The sequence below is a fragment of the Garra rufa genome, chromosome 4 (assembly GCF_049309525.1).
Source record: "Garra rufa chromosome 4, GarRuf1.0, whole genome shotgun sequence".
In the NCBI taxonomy this organism is placed as follows: domain Eukaryota; kingdom Metazoa; phylum Chordata; class Actinopteri; order Cypriniformes; family Cyprinidae; genus Garra; species Garra rufa.
The window spans coordinates 20,187,630-20,207,716 of record NC_133364.1 but is presented as its reverse complement, the minus strand read 5'-3'; the positions used below and the strand labels follow the sequence as shown (position 1 = coordinate 20,207,716).

Genomic DNA, 20,087 nt, shown 5'->3' with positions numbered 1-20,087 from the left:
TCAAGATTTAAATTAATGTCAATTTTATTAAGCTTTAACTTGTCTTGTAAAAGGCGGTCACTAACAAGTGGCTAAATGGGACTCTTGTAAAGTATTCTAACTTATACTTTTTAACTTGTAGATAAAAAAAAAGTTTAGTGATATTAAAGTTGTGCAAGCCGTGATTTATAGTTTGCTAGTTTGTTTATAGTCTAACTGGTCATTTCTGGGTTGGCCTGTGAAAATATGCAGCACTCTAGTATTATATGGGGAAATTACCAATAACATTTATCTTTTCTTATCTCAGCATTTATCTTATCTTTTATGTTTTCTTCTGAGATAAATCTGGAAGAACAAATGAGTCATTTGCAGCATGCAAACATATTTTAAACTTCACTTCCTAAAGCTTTTGAAAGCAGTAGGAAATAATGCATCAGCAACACGGAAGGTGTGTTCTGTTCTCGGTCGGTATTTAGGGGCTGTACTGTGACGAGTTGTTTCCCCAGTCCGGTTTTATCGGTTGGTATGTTCTGTACATAGAGATGCGTCATCGCTTCTGTTTTTAGCTCCTGGAGCGATCCGTGACAGTCTGTCATGAGGCTGAGCTCTCGCCTGATACCCGTTTCCATTGTCAGGCACGTGTTCCTCTTTTCCCGGTTAATTAATTCGTTTGGAAGGACACAAAATGACTGTGTCGTAACTGTGACCCTTGGTACAGATACCAGGCCCCGTCCACAGTGCCTATTCTGATGGAGACCTGTGGAAAGACTCTACAAAGCTCTGATAGTACTTCATTCACATTTTCATTCAATTTTATTTGAAGGATAAACAGAGATATTCCCAAGTCACCTTACCATAAGCGTCCCACACACAATTTTCGTCAGTTACTGGTTTTTGACAAAGCATTTAGCAATTATGCATGAATCTCTTTTGCTTTGAAGACTGTAACATCTGAAGAATGTTAATAAATAATGTTCATGTGAAATCAACTTTCTTATCGCATAAGCAATTAGCATTTGGTTTATCAAGTGTGACTTTATTACGGTCTTGTGAGGTTCCTCTTTGCATTGGTAATTTGGGGCTAAAGTCCTTATACAACCAATTTAAAATGTAAACAAATATATTACAATGCAGGGCCTATATGAGAACTTGTCGTCTTGCAATTTGGTGTCTTATTAAAATGTCAGTACAGCTAAACTATACTTTTTTTCAGGTTTTCAGGTCTTGATCCTGGAAGGTCTTGAAGTTTTAGATTCATAATGTCATGGCATTATATGTATGCAACGGGGAAAAAAAGTCTTGTTGTCTAAGCATCCTTAAATCAAGAAACATTAAACACAAGCCATATTAAGTGAGTTTATGTTTAAAGGAACAAATTTCTGTCAATGTGATATGAAAAATTGTTTACATTGGTTACTTTTTATTTTGCAGTACAGCGTACCTACCCAAGAAAGTACAGGTAGTATAAGGTAACTACAAGGATATAGTTAGGTTAAGCGGGTGGGTTCAGGGTTAGTACCTAGTTATTATCCAGTTTTTGTAATTGCTATAATAAGTACATATTATGTACACATGGAACAGGACTGTAAAATAAATTGCTACCACTGTTTTCCCTGTGAAATTAGTTCAGGAGACCCAGAGTTGAGTCCAATGGCTGATATTTGTTCTTGTTTTAATCCTAAACTTGAACAATTTTTAGACATTTGCACTGAAAATGAGACAAAAATACTGAAGAACATCATTACTTTTTTCAGTAAAGTAAAAGTTGATTCCATATTCAGGGTTTGGGAGCGGAAATGTTCAAGTTGTAAACTTGTGTGAAAGTATTTCAAAAGAGAACTTTTGTAAGCTGTATTTTCAAATTTTGAGGCATTGATGTATTGTTCCGTTCAGTTAATTCCTTAAAAGGATTAGTTCACTTTCAGAGTAAAAATTGACTTACTCACCCGCATATCATCCAAGATGTTCATGTCTTTCTTTCTTGAGACGAAAAGAAATTAAGGTTTTAGAGATAAACGATTTTTCTCAATATAGTGGACTTCAATGGAAGCCAATGAGTTAAAGGTCCAAATTGCAGTTTCAACGCAGCTTCAAAGGGCTCTACACGATTTCAGCCGAGGAATAAGGGTCTTATCCAGCAAAACAATCTGTGGTTTTCTAAAAACAAAAAATACGGTACGTAGTTACGTACGTCATTACATAATGCGTGAAGTCGTGGTCGTGCATTGCAGAGCTAGTGACAAGCATTTGTGATGAAAAAAGTATATCTTTTTTTTTTTTTTTTAGAAAATGTCTAATCATTTCAGTAGATAAGACCCTTATTGTTTGACTTAGAGCCCATTGAAGCTGCATTGAAACTGCAGTTTGGACTAGAGGATGACACGGGAGTGGATTTTCACTCCTGTCCCGTCCCACTCCCATAGAAAGAAATCTTGTCCTGTCCCACTCCCAGACCAAAGTTTAAAAAATAATCCCGTCCCATCCCGCTCCTGGTAAAATGACTCCCGCTCCCATCCCGTTCCCGTTTAAAATGACTCCCGCTCCTTTACCGCTCCCATATATTTTTTTTTCTTCATTTAGTGTTTAGGTAATACATAGAATTTGATTTTATCTGCTCCCCATCCCGTTTTAGACCAGCTGCTTCGAAGTGCGGATCAATGCGCACTCTAACGGCTAATATTGGCCACAACACATTGCGAGGTGAACAAGAATTTGATTAGAACTACAAACACGCATAAAGTGTGTTAAACTACAAACATGGCGGATATGCGCGACCAACGGACAGGTAGAGAAAGGGGTTTAAGTGATAAATAATCAATATGTAACCTAATAAAAATATTTATTTAATGTTATCCATGTTATAATATAATCTGCAGCAAAATTATGAAATTTTATAATGATAGGGTTTGGTCATTAACTTTTTAAATGCATCATTATTCAAACACGAGCAGAGTTCTCGGCATGAAAGACTCCTGAAAGAAACGTTAAAGACGGACTAGTAACTGTTATGTCCCAAAATCTGCCTACTATTCTGCTACATTTCCTTTTTTCTTTTTTTTTCTTTTTTTGTCGTTTTTCCTATTGGTTGATTCCCGCTCCCGTCAACTATTTTATCCCGTGATTAATAGCAAAGATGACTCCCATCCTGCAGGAATCCCACGGGAATACCGTGACCCGTGGGATTCCCGAAAAAATGTCAGCCTCTAGTTTGGACCTTCAACCCATTGGCCCCCATTCAACTCCACTATATAGAGAAAAATCCTGGATTGTTTTCCTCAAAAACAATTTCTTGTCAGCTGAAGAACGAAAAACATGAACATCTTGGATGACATGGGGGTAAGTGCATTTTCAGAAATGTTCTATTCTGAATGTGAACTAATCCTTTACTATACCTTCATAAAACCTGCGTAATCCCTGTTTTTTTTTATCACGTCTTGCATTGCATGTGTCTTTTCATGAATTTTCCACAGGGGTTCTTCAGGAGAACCATTCGACTCAAACTGGAGTACGACAAGTGCGAACGCAACTGCAAGATCCAGAAAAAGAACCGCAACAAATGTCAATATTGCCGTTTCCGCAAGTGCCTCGCAGTGGGCATGTCCCACAACGGTAAGAGCTTCATGAAGTGCATATCTTTATGATTTAGATCATACAGAATCAGTTTATGGCTTGATGATTTAAGATCTTTGTTTTCTTAGTAATCAAGAGGGTTGTTCTGTTTTATGACAATAATAATTTGTAACACGTAGATTAGAAGATCAAGACAATTTGATTATTATCAAAATATAGAACAACAACTTCTACACACTCTTAACTTTGACATAACGACGTAGCACAAATCCACACCTTCCGAGCGCTACGGCGGATCACAAGCAGGATAACCGGAGATGAACCGGGCAACACAAAAGATTCGCCGTCCCGTTCTCTCACGAGACTTTGACCCAAACATAGGATGGCTTCTTCTGTTAGCTAGGGCTAATGTCATGTGCCGCTGTTAGCACAGTCCCTTCAGAGGCAGATCTGTATCTTATCATGCCATATACAACCCCCCCCCCCCAACATCTGCCCTTTGTCCCGGGACTGATGAAGTGGCAGCAGTGTGATGACCTAAAGTTCTACTACTGTTGGTTTGTGTCTAAACTAGGGCTGATAATTCAATACGTTAATGTACCGTGATTAATTATTAAAAAAATAACGCAATCTAAAGAGCGCAATCAGTGCCTCCTGACCCCTATTTTCGTTTTGGGGATTTTCCTATTACCTGAGCAATTCCGAGTACGGCTCTGCACATTGACCAGCAGTTAAAAAGTTTCTTGTATTGTTGTGTTTTATCTGCAAAATTAAGTTTTCCACAGATTTACAAATGCATTTGCAATGTGAAAATAAAACAAACATATACAATTAATTAATTCAATAATGTAAGTAACAGATCGTTTACTTATTTAACGTAATATTTTATATGATTGCTTTTCACACTACGTTTACGCATTGTGTATGTTTATGCGTGCATGGCCTTGTGTCTGGTTTTATTGGTACTGCGTGCGTGTCTTAAAGCTATCCGTTTTGGGCGGATACCCCAATCCGAGAAGCAGAGGCTGAAAGCAGAGCAGGACGTCAGCGGGAAAGAGGAGCACAAGTCCCAGCAGCCGGACACGAAGAGTCTAGCCAGGCAGATGCATGAAGCCTACCTCAAACACTTCCACATGAACAAAGCCAAAGCACGTGTGTTTCTCACGGGCAAGACCAGCACTCCGGTGAGTGACTGCAATGTTGGAGAGTAACTCACTCACTCACTTATTCATCATTTATGTTGTTTTTCACATAGAGCTTTGAAGCTGATCAAAATGAGGGGATTTTTAAGCACTGTCCATTAGGGTTCCCAAATGGTTTTGTCAGTCGAACCCCCTTTGACCTAAAATAATTACATTGACTATTCCCTGAAAGTTTAAAGGAAACCCCGGGTAAGACTTGTATGGCTTAATCTAATGTAAATTATGTCTCTTACTGAAATACGTAGTAGAAATCCATAAAATGTTAATTATTTAAAAAATCCACTTTGTTTTATACATATTTTGGACTATAGGGGTGTGCCATTATTTCAATGACGTCAAAGGTTGCACTCGGTGAGCTACTAGCGCTACCTGTTGCTATTTTTTACCATAATACAACTTGGAATAAGCGACTCTGAGAATAAAATACTAATATGATGCCACGTTGTGCGACTTTTGGTTGTAATTTTTAGTCAAAGGGCAACAAGAGAAGCGATGCAAGTCTTCACTGCTTTCTTTGCGATAAGAGGAGGAAAAAAGAAAGGGAAGATGCCTGTAGACCAGTTTTGTTCTTTGCGCAGCTCGCCAAGCTTTAATTTGCGGCTCGCATGACAGTGAATAATACGACGATATGATCAATACAGAGATTTCATAAAAACGACCATGACTATAACATAACCCATCAAAAACTTGCACCGTCTCTAAACCGGAAACAGAATGTACTGAATAATGCGGGATATCACAGAATTTGTCAAAATTTGGATAAATAAATCAAAAGAGCCATTACATTAAAATCAAATTGCGATATGGACTAGTATCTGTAAATATTAAGCTGCAAAAATACAATATAAATATTAATCCTGCGTGTCTCTTCGTGAATGAATGCCACAGGCGTGCGGTTTCGTTTGCTACACACATACAAGCGCACAGTGTTTTCAGCTTCTCGCTAAATGAGGACATATATACATGAACAGTCAGCTCTATTACAAATAATTTATATTTAAAAAATACCGAAAACAGCGGAATTACAAGATAGAAAATATAGACTAGAAAGATATTTAAACTAGCTCTGCCCTTACGTCCATGAAATTGACTCGCTGCAGAGTTGTTTTGGCAATCTTTCCAGCTTGTTAATGTAGAAGCAAATAACTTTAAGTAACTTTTAAAATGACCCCTTTTGTATTGCATTGCGCCAGTATGTTCAGAGATGACAGATTGATAAGCAGACATGTTAGTTATGACTGCATGTATCCTAACTTTTGATACTTTGCGATAAAAGTGGCTGTGCTATTGACTTTGTCCTATAGCCTACGTGCGGCTGTCTTGAAAAAAATAGCGAGGACCACTGCTATAGACGAATAAAACTCCCGCATCTTTGTTCTCTTCAATTTAGCCCTGATGCCTTTGTAAGCTCTTTCAGTAGCTGCGGTCTACTAATAGCCTCAAACGGCAGAGACAAGAAACGCTAGATGCCATCCTGGCAGGATGTAGACATGTCGACACTTGTCATGACACAGCAGCAACTAAATGAGTTTCTCAGCATATCCAGGGCGTTCAGACTCCTTGTGGGGAAAATCGACAGTATAGCATTTGGTTTGAGCCTCCGCTTATATCCATCGCCACCTGTGGTCATCGTATCAGTATTTTATTTTGCGTTGTGGTAAAAATAGCAACATGTAGTGGCAATAACTCACCGAGTGCAACCATTTTATATGATCAAAATAATGGCGTTTAATACATATGTGACCCTAGACCACATAGCCAGCCATAAGGTGGAGCTTTCCTTTGATGTACGGTTTGTTAGGATAGGACAGTATTTGGCTGAGAACATCTGGAATTTGAGGATGCAAATAAATGAAAATACTCAGAAAATCAGCTTTAAAGTTGTCCAAATTAAGTTCTTAGCAATGCATATTACTAAACAAAAATTAAATTTTGATATACTTAACGGTAGGAAATTTACAAAATATCTTAATGGAACATGATCTTTACTTATTATCCTAATGATTTTTGGCATTAAAGAAAAATCGATAATTTTGACCCATACAATGTATTGTTGGCTATAGCTACAAATATACCCATGCTACTTAAGAGTGGTTTTGTGGTCCAGGGTCACATATTTCACTAAGAGACATCATTTATGTTACATCAAGCCATACAAGTCTTAATAACCAGGGTTCCTATAAAAATGTTTAGTAATGTCAGTCATTTTTATAGTACATTTGTTCCAAACCTGGATGGTTTTATTTCTGTTGTAGACCATACAAAAGATATTTTGAAGAATTTTGCCAACCAAACAGTTTTGGTTCCTGTTGAGTACCAAAGTAATTTTTGTCCATTTAAGGAAGTCGAAGGAAACAGAAATTCTGTGAATATCAGCATTCTTCAAAATATGTTCTTTTGCGTTCAGCAGAAGAAAGAAATGTTTGAAACTGCACGAGGGTTAGTAAATGATGTAAATTACCCTCTTTAAGTTCACTTCAGTGTAATTTGTTGCAGTGTAATTTAAGTAACTACTTTTTCAAGTCTTGACTGTATTTTAATGACTCTAAATGAAGTAGCTTGGCAAGCAGAGGTTTCAAAGTAGCTTCCCCAACACTGAGAGGCAGTCAGTTGCTAATTAAGAAAACAGCGATCACTAATTGCACAAGTTATTTAGCACACTTTGAGTTGCAGTCTGAAGGCACACCTTCTCTGATTGACTGTCCTATTTTGATCCTTCATCCAAGCCCTTCGTCATCCACGACATGGACACTCTCCAGCACGCAGAGGGAACACTGCTCACCCAGTTACTGGGCAACGTGGCGTCCGGAGACGTCTGCACTCTGCGGGAGAGAGAAGCGGAAGCCCGGATCTTTCTGTTCTGTCAGTACGCCTCAGTGGCGACGGTCACGGAGCTGACGGAGTTCGCCAAGGCCGTGCCCGGCTTCGCCGCCCTGGACCTCAACGACCAGGTGACTCTGCTGAAGTACGGCGTGTACGAGGCGCTCTTCGCCCTGCTGGCCTCCTGCATGAACAAAGACGGGCTGCTGGTGGCTCGCGGCGGAGGCTTCATCACTCGCGAATTTCTGAAGAGCCTGCGCAAGCCCTTCAGCGACATGATGGAGCCCAAATTTCAGTTCGCCATGAGGTTCAACGCCCTGGAGCTGGACGACAGCGACCTGGCGCTGTTCGTGGCCGCCATCATCTGCTGTGGAGGTGAGATGCAGGGAGAACATAGGAAGTGAAACATTTGGAAAACACTGACTAAATTGAACTTTTGAAAACTTTACTGAGGAACGTAATACGTGAAACGCAATTGATATGTCATGAGGTGACAAGCTATACTCTAACTAGAGCCAGGGTGTCACAAAGAGGTGCTAGAAAAGAACATCATTTGATGATATCAAATGACTACAGCTTAACTACAGCTGTTTGAAAATCTGGAATCTGAGGGTGCTAAAAAATAAAAAATATTGAGAAAATCGCCTTTAGAGTTGTCCAAATGAAGTCCTTAGCAATGCATATTACTAATCAAACCTGAAGTTTTGATATATTTACAGTAGAAAATGTACAAAATATCTTCACGTAACATGATCTTGGCTGAATATCCTAATTATTTTTGGCATGAAAGAAAAATCAATCATTTTGACTCATACAATGTATTGTTGGCTATTGCTACAAATATCCAGGGTCACAAATATAAAGGACCAATGAAGTAGTAAAAGAAAAAATGGTGTTATTTTTCACGCTGATCGACCATATCAATGCCGTCTCCTTTGCTAAACTCTAAGTAGGTTAGTTGTGGTTCAGGTTGTTTTTATGTCACCTCTGGAGTCCCACAGCCTGCAGCTTTTGAAAGGCACGACATAATAACGGCCAGAGCGAGATGGGGATTTTGTTCTCCCGAGGGCTAGCGAAAATAACCGCAGTTTCCTCTCCCGCCGGTTCCAGCAGCAGCCCTAGGAACTGCTGCCGTGCGTCAGGGACCCAAAAGCAGACGCTTCACAAACCGCAGCTTCCTGGAGAGCTGCTCTGACTCTGTTTTTTTTTTTTTAAATCTATATATGCTAAAGAGACAAATACATATTTCATGGACACTCTGTATGGCTAAATACGGAGATGTCACACCGATGAACTTGCAGCAGTCAGACGTCTTGAAGTTTAATACTAATTTTGATACTGTAGGAAAAAGTAACAGCAATTAAACAGGAAAATACTTAATTTAATATGCTCAGTATTAAAGGGATAGTCCATGATTTACTCACCCTCAAGCCGTTGAGGTGTATATGACTTTTTTCTTTCAAATAAATACAGTCTTGTTGTCTCTTCCGAGATTTATGATGGCAGTGAATGGCTGTTAAGATTTTGAAGTCTAATAAAGTGCATCCATCCATCATAAAAAGCACGCCACACAGCTCCAGGGTTCAATAAAGGCCTTCTGAAGTGAATCAATGTGTTTTAAGAAAAATATATATATTTAAAACTATAAATTGTAAACTGTAAACTGTGGCGTTCCAGCGGATGACATAGGACATAGATGTAGTGCGAGCTCTGGTGAGAATATTTTAGTCTTGCGAGAACCAAGTTTGGTTTACAGCCAAGGAAAACTAGTCTCTTCTTGGCTTATATCGAAATCCTCCGTCATTTTGTACTTTTAAATAGTAGTTTTAAATATAGCTATTTTTCTTACACAAATCCATTAATTCGCTTCAGAAGGCTTTTATTAACCCCCTGGAGCAGCGTGGAGTACTTTTTATAGGGCTGCCCCCTAATAGTTGACTAAGCGTTAGTCAACAAGAAGGGGCTTGATCGACCCAAATTTTATTAGTCGCTTAGCTGCAGAAAAAAAAATTGCACAGGAAGTGGCGAAGTCACACAGTCTGTGACAGACAGATTGTTAACGACCGGTCTGTGTGGTAATATAGTACATCGGGCAGGACATCCAAATGCTCATCTATCATTCATTAACATCAAATATGGCTTTTCATCTGAAATATGTAAGTTGTAGCAACTTTACATGGGCACTCAATTTTATGTTAACCTAGAACAATGGGCACTATTCAAGTGGGGAAGCTGAACAGTAGTGCGTTCACCTCATGACAGATAGAGGCACCGGTGCGGTCACTTGTTCCTAAAATACTCCATCATTTTTGGTCATACATATAAGATTAATACATCTTTTGAATCTGCAAAGACTCCCAGAATAACAACGAAACGTGCTTTTGTAAAATGACGAAAGCGAACGGGATGCACTTTCTGCCGTCTCTGCCTCTGTGAACTTGAGCACAAAACTTCTAAACTCGTGTATACTTGCTTTACAGACATGAAAAATATATCTATAGAGAGTGACATGTCTACTTTTAAATGAACTAATTGTAATATAAAACAAATATTAGGGATGCACCGATCCTTATCGGCCGATCACTTGCGCGTTTTGTCAGTAAAGCCGGTTCTTTAATCAGCGGTAAATGCCATCAGGTGCGTGATTTCACGTTGAGCCGTATATACTACACACAGCCGTTGGTTACCGACGAGCTGCGCAAATCAATGTTCATTATCGGTGTGAAAGTGCGCAGCTCGTCAGTGAACAACGGCTGTGTGTAGTATATACGGCTCAACGTGAAATCACGCACCTGATGGCATTTACCACTGATTACAGAACCGGCTTTACTGACAAAACGCGCAAGCGATCGGCCGATAAGGATCGGTGCATCCCTAACAAATATTCTCAGATGATGTAATCCATATGAATCATGCATACAATCAGCATCGCCAACTTAATCTGTTAAACCAAAAACAAAGAAAGCAGTAGTTTATGAATAAATTATTGAAACATTAATTCATGATTATCATTTCTGCCGGTGTGCTGTGGCAAGCTTTTTTTGCGTGCCCTTGAGTGCTTATTAGGCTATGTAGGTAATTAAAGGCTCATTATTATATAGATATATATGGATTATTAACAAATGTGCGACTAATAGTCAACTAATGCTTAAAACAAACTACTACTACTACTAGTCGACCAGACAAATCTTTTTATGATGGATGGATGCACTTTATTGGACTTCAAAATGTCAACACCCATTCACTGCCATTATAAAGCTTGGAAGAGCCAGGTCATTTTGTAATATAAGTCCAATTGTACCTAGAATGGCTTGAGGGTGAGTAAATCATGTGGTAAATTTTATTTTTGTGTGAACTATCCCTTTAATAATGCATGACTAATTCAAGTAATTATATAAGTAAGACTTGGTAAAAAAGTATCAGTGTTGTTGACACCGTTAAATGTCTCTCTCTCTGGATCTCCACCGACAGACCGTCCAGGACTGAGCGACGTGTCTCAGATCGAGCGCATCCAGGAGAGCATCGTCCACGCCTTGCGGCTCCACCTGTCGTCCAACCACCCCGACAACGCTTTACTCTTTCCCAAGCTGCTGCAGAAACTGGCCGACCTGCGGCAGCTGGTGACGGAGCACGCCGAGCTGGTTCAGGAGATCAACAAGACGGAAGACTCTTCACTCCACCCGCTTCTGCAGGAGATCTACAGAGACATGTACTGAGTTTGAAGCATCACCGTTGTCAGCAAGCACAGATACATGAGAGATCCCTCTGCGTTTGGGACGGGAGACGAGGGATGCTCGGCTCAGACGGCGCACACCTCGGATCGAGCGCCGCTGGGACGTAACAGCCATTGTAATTCTAGGCAGAAAAATACAGCACTAACCTTTAATAGGGCACTGACCTTTCAGTGCTTGTAGTCCCATAGAAAAGTGCAATAGATGCTTTTGTAAATTTGCCAGAAAGTGGATTTCAATTACAGACGCAGTAAGCGAATGGCACTCAAAATATATAGAAATGTCTAAATGCCTTGGCTCACTGTAATCTTAATCATTAAAGTGCCATTTTCAGCTTTGCAAACATTGGTTTGCAGTGCCAGAGCACAGCCGGCTTATATGGTTTTTGACAAATTTGACCACACTGAGATGATATGTAAAGTTTAGAGATGCAGGGGGCGTAGCTAACAAAACGCAACTTCCAGAGCGGTTGACGTCGCTCAGCACCTTAAAAACGGGGCGCATTGTTGCCTTTGCCAAATAAGCACCAGCAATCCAGATTTTAGAACTTGAAAAATATCCACCTTTTTCTTCACCACAGAAGTTGACGCGAGACTCCCAAGCTATAGGGAAATAACGAGAAGAACAGCAACGAGCAGTAAACGGTAAAACTGTTTGCACTACAAACAAGTGTGTTTATAATTAAGAAAATACATAAAAATAATATGCTAAGACACCAATTTGCAATATCCAGCAACAAAACGAGCTGTTTTGTACAACTAAAAATTGCTGGATGCGGTTGAGACCCAAAGCCAAACCCATAAAATTGACAAACGGCCGCGCCCGTTCTTACGGGAAGAAAAATGTGGATAAAATCCTAAATGCGGAATGATTTCTGTTATGTTTTAAGCTATGATTAAATGTATAGAGAGAGAGAGTCATATAAATCAGATTGTTTGTTACCTCATTTGAAATGCTTGTACATTGGACATCATTTGTAAAATCTTTTGTATAAAAATATTATCGTACGCTGTATAGCACTCCAACTGTAATTTAATTGTACAAATGTTATGTGTTCTCAGCACCTGTATTTGATTGGTAAATTATTGTGTATTTTTGCAGGGAAAATGTCATTTTTGCAGCATTTAGAGCAAAATCCACAGTGGACTTGATCCGAAAAGGCTTTGTAGACTGCAATTAATAGATAATTTAATCTTCAGTTGTGGCTTTTGGGTGACTGATCTCATCTGTTGTTTGTAGTGTGAACTGAAATATAACTTTCATCAAAAATGTTTCTTAAGTGAGCGCCGTGGACGTGTTTTATTGCGCCATCCTCTGTGTAGTCTGATGTAGTGCAAGCGTTAACTCTAAAACGAAAATGCTCATACTGTCCTTTTTGACGCACCGTCGTGACGTTACAGCATCATGGCGCTCTGTCAGATCGTGTGCTCACTCAAAACAAACAGTTAAGATGTGTTTGAATGCGTTGTAGACAGATTGTGCAGCAGGAGAGGGGATGGAGTTGAACGAAAGGTCCGCGCTCGGCGTCTTTACTTGTGAGCTGTGCGAAATGTCCACCCCGTACAGTTTCTACGGACAGAAGCCGCCAAACACGAGAGCAATAGTGTAAGTACAAATGTATTTGTGACACTGTCATGTAGTCGGTGTGAATATAAAAGGAATAACGTTTGTAATAAAGTTTTAGTGATTTATAGTGGTGTAAACGTATATATGTGACCCTGGACCACAAAACCAGTTTTAAGTAGCACAGGTAACGTATATTGGTAGCAATAGCCAAAAATATATTGTATGGGTCAAAATGATCAAATTTTCTTTAATGGCAAATAAACATTAGGATGTTAAGTAAAGATCATGTTCCATGAAGATATATTGTAAATTTCCTACCGTAAATATATTAAAAAATAATTTTAGCTAAATATTGTCCTATCCTAACAAACCATACATCACTTCAAAGCTGAATAAATAAGCTTTCAATTGATGTATAAATGTCAATTTCGAAAAAAAATTACCCTTATGACTGATTTTGGTCTAGGGTCACATATATAATGCAACTCGCTCGACGTGAATTATGACAGATGTGCACTGAGTAAAATTTACACGTAGTTGCTGAAATAGATACACGAACATTACGTTCCTGGCATATTTTTGAATGGGACCGTCAAGCTGCAAAATGCCAAAAAAGTTTTTTTCACAGGACACCCAAGAACCGAAATAGTGTTATTTCCTCACCCTCATGTCTGTATGTTTTATGTATACATTTTTTCAGTCTGTTGTGCTCATCAAAATTCCATTCATTTGATACAGAAAAGAAGTGAATATTATGAAATATTATTGCATTTAATGTTTTTTTTTTATATTCTGTGAAGCCAAGCTACATTTTCAGTCTTGAGGGTCACACAGTCCTTCAAAAATCATTGTAATATGCTGATTTATTATTATTGCATAATATTGGAAACAGTTGTGCTGCCAAAATGTTTTTTTTGTTTGTTTTTTTTTTGGAACCTGTGAGAGTTTCTTTGATTAAAAGGTTTTAAAGTACAGGATTCATTTTAAATAGTCTATTTATAGACTTATAGTCCTTTCTAACAATGTAAGTTTTTACTATCGTTTTTTTTTTTTTTTATTAATTTAACACATCCGTGTTGAATACAAGTTTGTTTGTTTTTTTAAGAAAGAAAATACTAACCTGAAACTTTGACCGTTACAAAAGATTTGAAAAAATGCTGTTCTTTTTAATGTTATATTCATCAAAGAATTCTGAGAATTGTATCACAAGTTCCAAAACAAAATATTAAGCAGCACGTCTGTTTCCAACATTGATAATAAATCAGCATATTAGAATGATTTCTGAAGGATCATGTGACACTGAAGACTAAAGTAATGATGCTGAAAAAGCAACTTTGCATCACAGGAATAAATTCTATTTTAAAGTATATTAAAATAGAAAAGTATAACTTTAAATGGCAATAATATTTCACAATATTACTGTTATTTTTGCATGTATCTTGAATCAAACAGACAGCCTTGATGAGCAGAAATGTCTTCTTTAAAGTGTGTTTTTTTTTCTTTAAACTAATTCAAGTGTGTCTGTTGGTTGTCTTTTTATTTGTTTTAGTTTTATTTTTTCCAAATGAAAAAAAAAAAGTTTTGTAGTTCTACAGGTTTGCACCGACATTAGGGTAAGTGAATGATAAATGAATAGTCCATGTGAATAAAATGTGAGTATAAATAAGGAAAATAAATACTAAGAATGTGTTCTGACAGAGTAGACTATTATCAGGTACCATTGCAAAGTTATAGTTACAAGTGGAAAATTAGTGTGACCTGTTTATCCAGATTGATGGTTTGACTGAAGAGCAAAGTGTCTTTGTATACTGAAGTGATTTTAAGTTTCGCTTGGGACATGTCAATATCACAGCAAAATACTGTACATTCATATCACTCACTATAGGAGCTTGATTATTTATGTAGTGCATCTAAATGTCATTGGTTGTTTTATTATTATTTTTAATATTGCCAAAGCACAACATCTATTAAGTATGAAGGTAAGTTTGCTACTTTAAAACCAGAAATTTTGGAACATAATTAGCTACATTAACATGAGCAATTATGGATGAGTGCAGTTGAGTCATGAACACGTTGTGGCTGTGTGCAGTTTGGTTTCTTTCGTTTGAATTTCATGTGACGCACAATGTTTTCTTTCGAAATAAGTGGGTCAAAGATAAAAAGCGGTTTTGATGCTGCTAAACAACCATGATGTATTGAAGATACCCACTAAACATTAAGTAAAACAATAGTTTACATACTAAAAAATATTTAGATACAAGAATCATTAGCCATTAAGAGTTCATGTAAGGATCACAGTGCAGGCCTTTAAGTAGTAACGAATTGTAATTATAAATATTTGCTTCTGTCCTTGAAACCTTGTCCCTGTCCTAGGATTTGCTTATTTGTCAGTAAGAAGTTTTGAATGGTAAAAAATTAAATAAATGAAATGTAGTGTTCACCTTTTATTTCCATATTTGAATAAGTACAGGTTGGAATAGTTATGTTGTTTATTTTTTACATACATATCTATAGTGTTGAATGATGATGTGACCCTAAACCACAAAACCAGTCTTGAGTAGCACAAGTATATTTGTAGCAATAGCCAAAAATACATTGTATGGGTCCAAATGATCGATTTTTCCTTTATGCCAAAAATCATTAGGATATTAAGTAAAGGTCATGTTTCATTAACACATTTAGTAAATGTCCTTCCGTAAATATATCAAAACATAATTTTTGATTAGTAAAATGAATGGCTAAGAACTTCATTTGGACAACTTTAAAAGACATTTTCTCAAAATTGTGATTGTTTTGCACCAGATTGTCTTATCCCACCAAACCATACATTAATGGAAAGTTTATTTATTCAGCTTTCAGATGAAGTATAAATGTCAATTTCAAAAACATGTTCCTTATGACTGGTTTTGTGGTCCATAAATATCTCATGTAGTTGTTTGTTTCAAAAAACTTAGGTTAAATCAGGCTATCACTTTACAATGATGATTTCATATACATTAGTAGCATCTATTCAAGTGTCTACTCTGGACAATATTAACCCAAGTATGTGTCACTGTGCTGTACTTTGTCCCGTGTGTGAAATGTAGCTGTGGTCTAACAATTAGCAGAGTTTCCCCTCAGTTACAATTAGCAGAGTTATCCCAGCAGAAACGGAAAGGACTTGCACGCCGCTGACATCCGAGCCAAAAGCTATTTCGAATGTTTACAGTAGGCCACTGAATCTCATGTGGCTGATTCATTTCATGAAATTCAGCGTGAAGGATGTCATTGATTTAGAGGTGTTTTTGTGCGTTGTCTTTTGTCCTGCAGGCTGTTGGAGGAATGCTACGGCATGAAGGATCCCTTCAGTCCAGAGAGAGAAAAGTTTCTTGTTTTAGGATCCAAGTGCAGTCTGTGCAGCAAGACGGTGTGTGTGGGAACGGTATGTTTTTGAAATTGTTATGATTCTGAATTATTAGTTGTAAAGACATAGATACAGCGGTGGCCAAAATGATTCGAACACTAGTATTTTCAGCAGCTAAAAATGTTTTATCGTTGTCTCTTGCTGTAGCGCGTCAGTCGGAAATATCAGTTTACATTTCCAAACGTTTGTTTTGCCATTAATTGCAGTAATCCAGTGAGATTTTAGTTTGCACAAGGAGTCTGACAACAGCCAGTGCTCCACACAGAGATCTGATCTCATTTTAGTCAGTCTGGAATGACATGAAGAAACCGAGACAGACGAAATCCAGAAGAACTGTGGCAATGTCTCTAAGATGCTTCGAGAAACCTACCTGAAAAACAATGTGCAAGTGCACCTAGGGCAAAGGCTGCTCACACCAAATGTTGATTTAATTTAGTCAATTGATTATCTTTATAAATTAAGTTCTATATATGACATTATTTTTGACAGCATCCTCATTTTTCAGCATTTATACACAAGTGCCTAAAACGTTTAACAGTACTGTAGCTTTGCAGGTAGGTCTCAGTTTGTTGTGTTTCTTCATGTCATTCCAGACAGACTGGATGAAGATGAGATCAGATCTCTGTGTGGAGCACTGGCTGTTGTTAGAGTCCTTGTGCAAACTAAAATCTCACTGAAATATTACAGTTAATGGCAAAACAAATGTTTGGAACTGTAAACTGATATGTCATACTGACACACTACAGCAAAAGATAGAAATAAATGACTTAAAACCATTTAAGTGAAATACTAGTGTTCAAATCATTTTGGCCACCACTGTAAAGGGTTGTAAGTTTTTGTGTGGTGGAGAACAACAATATGTAATTGTAATATGTGACCCTGGATTACAAAAGCAGTCATAAGGCTACATTTTTTTTTTTTTTTAAATAGAGATTTATACATTATCTGAAAGCTGAATGAATAAGCTTTCCATTGATGTATATCAACCAAATATGCCAAAAATATAACAAACCATACAACTACTAGAAAATGTGGAATCTGATGGTGCCAAAAAAATTGTAATATTGAGAAAATTGCCTTTAAAGTTGTCCAAATGAAGTTTTTAGCAATGCATATTACTAATCAAAAATTTAGTTTTTATATATTTATGTTAGGAAATGTACAAAATATCTTCATGGAACATGATCTTGACTTAATGTCTTAATGATTTTTGGCATAGAAGAACAATTGATTAATATTGTAATTTTAACCCATACAATGTAGTTTTGTCCATTGCTACAAATATATCTGCACTACTTAAAGGAGAAGTCCGGTGTGACATTGACCTAAAGTGTGTTGAATCATGATACCGAGTGTGAACATACCTTGCATATCTCATCTCGGTTTGTGTCCTGCAGTCTGAAATGTGGGGTTAGTTAGCCGACGCTAACAACAGGTTGTCAATGAGAGTGAATAGGGCATCGGAGTAGCCGTGTAAGGCTGCCGCCATCCTGAATTTAGTCACGATAAGTCGAGTGACGAGCAGGAAGGAACTTATCAGGTTGTAGTTATCTTCCTGCTCGACACTCGACTTATCGTGACTAAATTCAGGATGGCGGCAGCCGGTAAATTTCTTGCAGGTACTGTCTGTATAAATCTTTGTGTAAATAAACTACTTTGAGTTCTCAATGTCTCGTTTTAAATGTCAGGGCCCTTGGAAGTCTACCAATGAAGCGTGGAGCTACTTTGTGCCTCGTAAATGGCGTAAAACGGTGATTTATTTACACGGCTACTCCGATGCACTATTCACCCTCATTGACAACCTGTTGTTAGCGTCGGCTAACTGACCCCAGATTTGGGACTGCAGGACACGTACCTTACATATCTCATCTTGGTTTGTTCACACTCGGTATCATGATTCAATACACTTTAGGTCAATATCACACTTGACTTGTCCTTTAAGACTAATTTTGTGGTCCATGGTCACATATATTTAGTTAAATCCAACATATTGGTATGAACATTTCTTGTTTTTCTTCATGACAGGACTGCAGTCTGTTCTACACCAAGCGCTTTTGTTTGCGCTGTGTGCGAGATCACCTTCAGCAGTTTCCAGAACAGGTTCAGAATGAGGTTTTGAGGAAAAAGAGTGTCCAGAAGACGTCGTCGTCGTCGTCTTCATGATGCTACTATGACTTACTCAGGACAAGATTCAGCAGTTCAGACACACAATATTGACCAAGTTGTTTATTTTGTGTTTCTAGTTATATTGTTCACATCTCATCACAGTAATTGACATGATTTGAGTCCAAACATTGTTTGCTGCCTCCAGTGGCATAATGAGTTTCACAACAGCAATAAATCAGAATAGCACCTAATATCACAATGAATTCAAATAAATGATGTTTATATGTGTGTGTCATTGACTATTACTGTTGATGATTTTAAAGACAAATGACTGATCCATCTGTGTCCATGATGTAGGTGAGCCTTGAACCACCTGCTGAGTGCAAGCCTCTTGTTTGCCTGAGCACCAACACTACCTCTACACCCCAGCTCCAGACCTGCTTCCACATCCTTCCAGCCCTAAGTTGAGGCAGAACCTGCGTAAGCAACCTACTTGCCAAAAACCCCAGGTAAGTAGTGAAGTATAAGTTCCAGCACATGCATAGTTGGAGATCTGTGGCTCAGCGGTATGAGCACTGGCAGACAATGCCAGAGGTCCCTGGTTCAAATCCAGTCAGATCTCCACAATTGCAGGAGGAGAAATATGGCACCAGACCAGATGGGTGAGGAGATGACCAGACCAGGCAGAGGAGATGACCAGATGGAGGAGGAGATGACCAGACCAAGGGCAGTGGCATGGATGGAGCAGACCAGACCAGAGGAGTGGCACAGATGACCAGACCAGATGGAGGAGATGACCAGACCAAGGGCAGTGCCATGGATGGAGCAGACCAGAGGAGAGTGGCTGAGAAGACCTGACCAGAGAGAAGATGGAAAACCAGGCTGACCAGACAGATGGGTACGGTTGAGAAGGAGAAGAGGTGGAAGGGTTGAACACCTGACCAGATGGAATGGCAACCACATCAGCAAGCAAGGAGGAGAAAGAAGACAGCACCCAAAGAAGAAGGGGGGACCGTGACCGTGGTCCCCCCCCCGCCTTCCAGGACAATCACCAGCCGCGGTTATACAGAGAAAAACTCAATTTTAACCCCTTTCATACTTAACCAAAGATTTTAATTTTTGGAAAAAATAATTATTTAAATAAATGGCGAAAAAAATATTCCCATTCAAAATAACAGCTTGTTAACATGACTGTGTACATACAGCATTTAAAAATACCTAGATGTGGACAGTATTTATTAATTTACATTACATATAGAATTATAAATCTAAAACAGTTTTCTTTAATATACATGTTACTGTGTATTATTTAAATATACATACAGTATGTAATAATAAACTTTTATTTTGGATGCGATTAATACTTTACACAGCCCTAGTAACGCTCAAACACACCACCAATTAAAACAAAATGATAAAATACTCCCCTCCGTGATGATCTTCACTTCACCCACTAGATGGCAATAGTGCGTCTTCCTCAAAACAGTGACTCCAACACGCAAATATTGCACTTACCTACAAACTGAATGACATTCCAAATATGAATTCTCAGTAAAACAACAATGAATTACAAAACTAAAATTACAAGGCAAACTTTTTCAGGTCAATGCAAAGAACTGTGATGACATACATCAATTCACCATCTACGTAAAAAATAAATAACATTCACATCGAACACACTGTCTAGTCACACAACACTTGCTTTCCTTT

At 38.1% G+C, this 20,087-nt stretch overlaps 2 protein-coding genes across 8 annotated transcripts in view; both read left to right on the top strand.

The window, feature by feature from the left end:
- The window catches only part of pparaa (peroxisome proliferator-activated receptor alpha a), a 70,055-nt gene extending 57,474 nt beyond the window's left edge, over positions 1–12,581 (top strand). For 5 of the 6 annotated variants that reach the window (XM_073838825.1, XM_073838824.1, XM_073838826.1 and 2 more), the window contains 4 exons: positions 3,450–3,588; positions 4,534–4,733; positions 7,478–7,946; positions 11,043–12,581. In XM_073838825.1, the coding sequence (XP_073694926.1) occupies positions 3,450–3,588; positions 4,534–4,733; positions 7,478–7,946; positions 11,043–11,287 (1,053 nt within the window). In that variant the 3' untranslated portion in view covers positions 11,288–12,581. Of the gene's footprint in view, positions 1–305; positions 3,316–3,449; positions 3,589–4,533; positions 4,734–7,477; positions 7,947–11,042 lie in introns of those variants that run through there. The other variant, XM_073838829.1, reaches the window with a different exon arrangement.
- Positions 12,582–12,650: 69 nt separating this feature from the next.
- Positions 12,651–19,738, top strand: cdpf1 (cysteine rich DPF motif domain containing 1). Of its 2 annotated transcripts, XR_012355422.1 has the most exons (5): positions 12,724–12,907; positions 16,178–16,289; positions 18,297–18,468; positions 18,735–18,886; positions 19,011–19,738. XR_012355422.1 is itself a non-coding variant. In XM_073838831.1 (3 exons), exons 1-3 carry the CDS (start codon positions 12,798–12,800, stop codon positions 18,432–18,434), a joined length of 360 nt encoding a protein of 119 aa, XP_073694932.1. In that variant the 5' UTR covers positions 12,651–12,797; the 3' UTR covers positions 18,435–18,672. The 2 variants fall into 2 exon arrangements, 1 of the variants encoding a protein (XP_073694932.1); XM_073838831.1 differs by lacking the exons at positions 18,735–18,886; positions 19,011–19,738 and having other exon boundaries at positions 12,651–12,907; positions 18,297–18,672.
- The last annotated feature ends 349 nt before the right edge of the window (positions 19,739–20,087 follow it).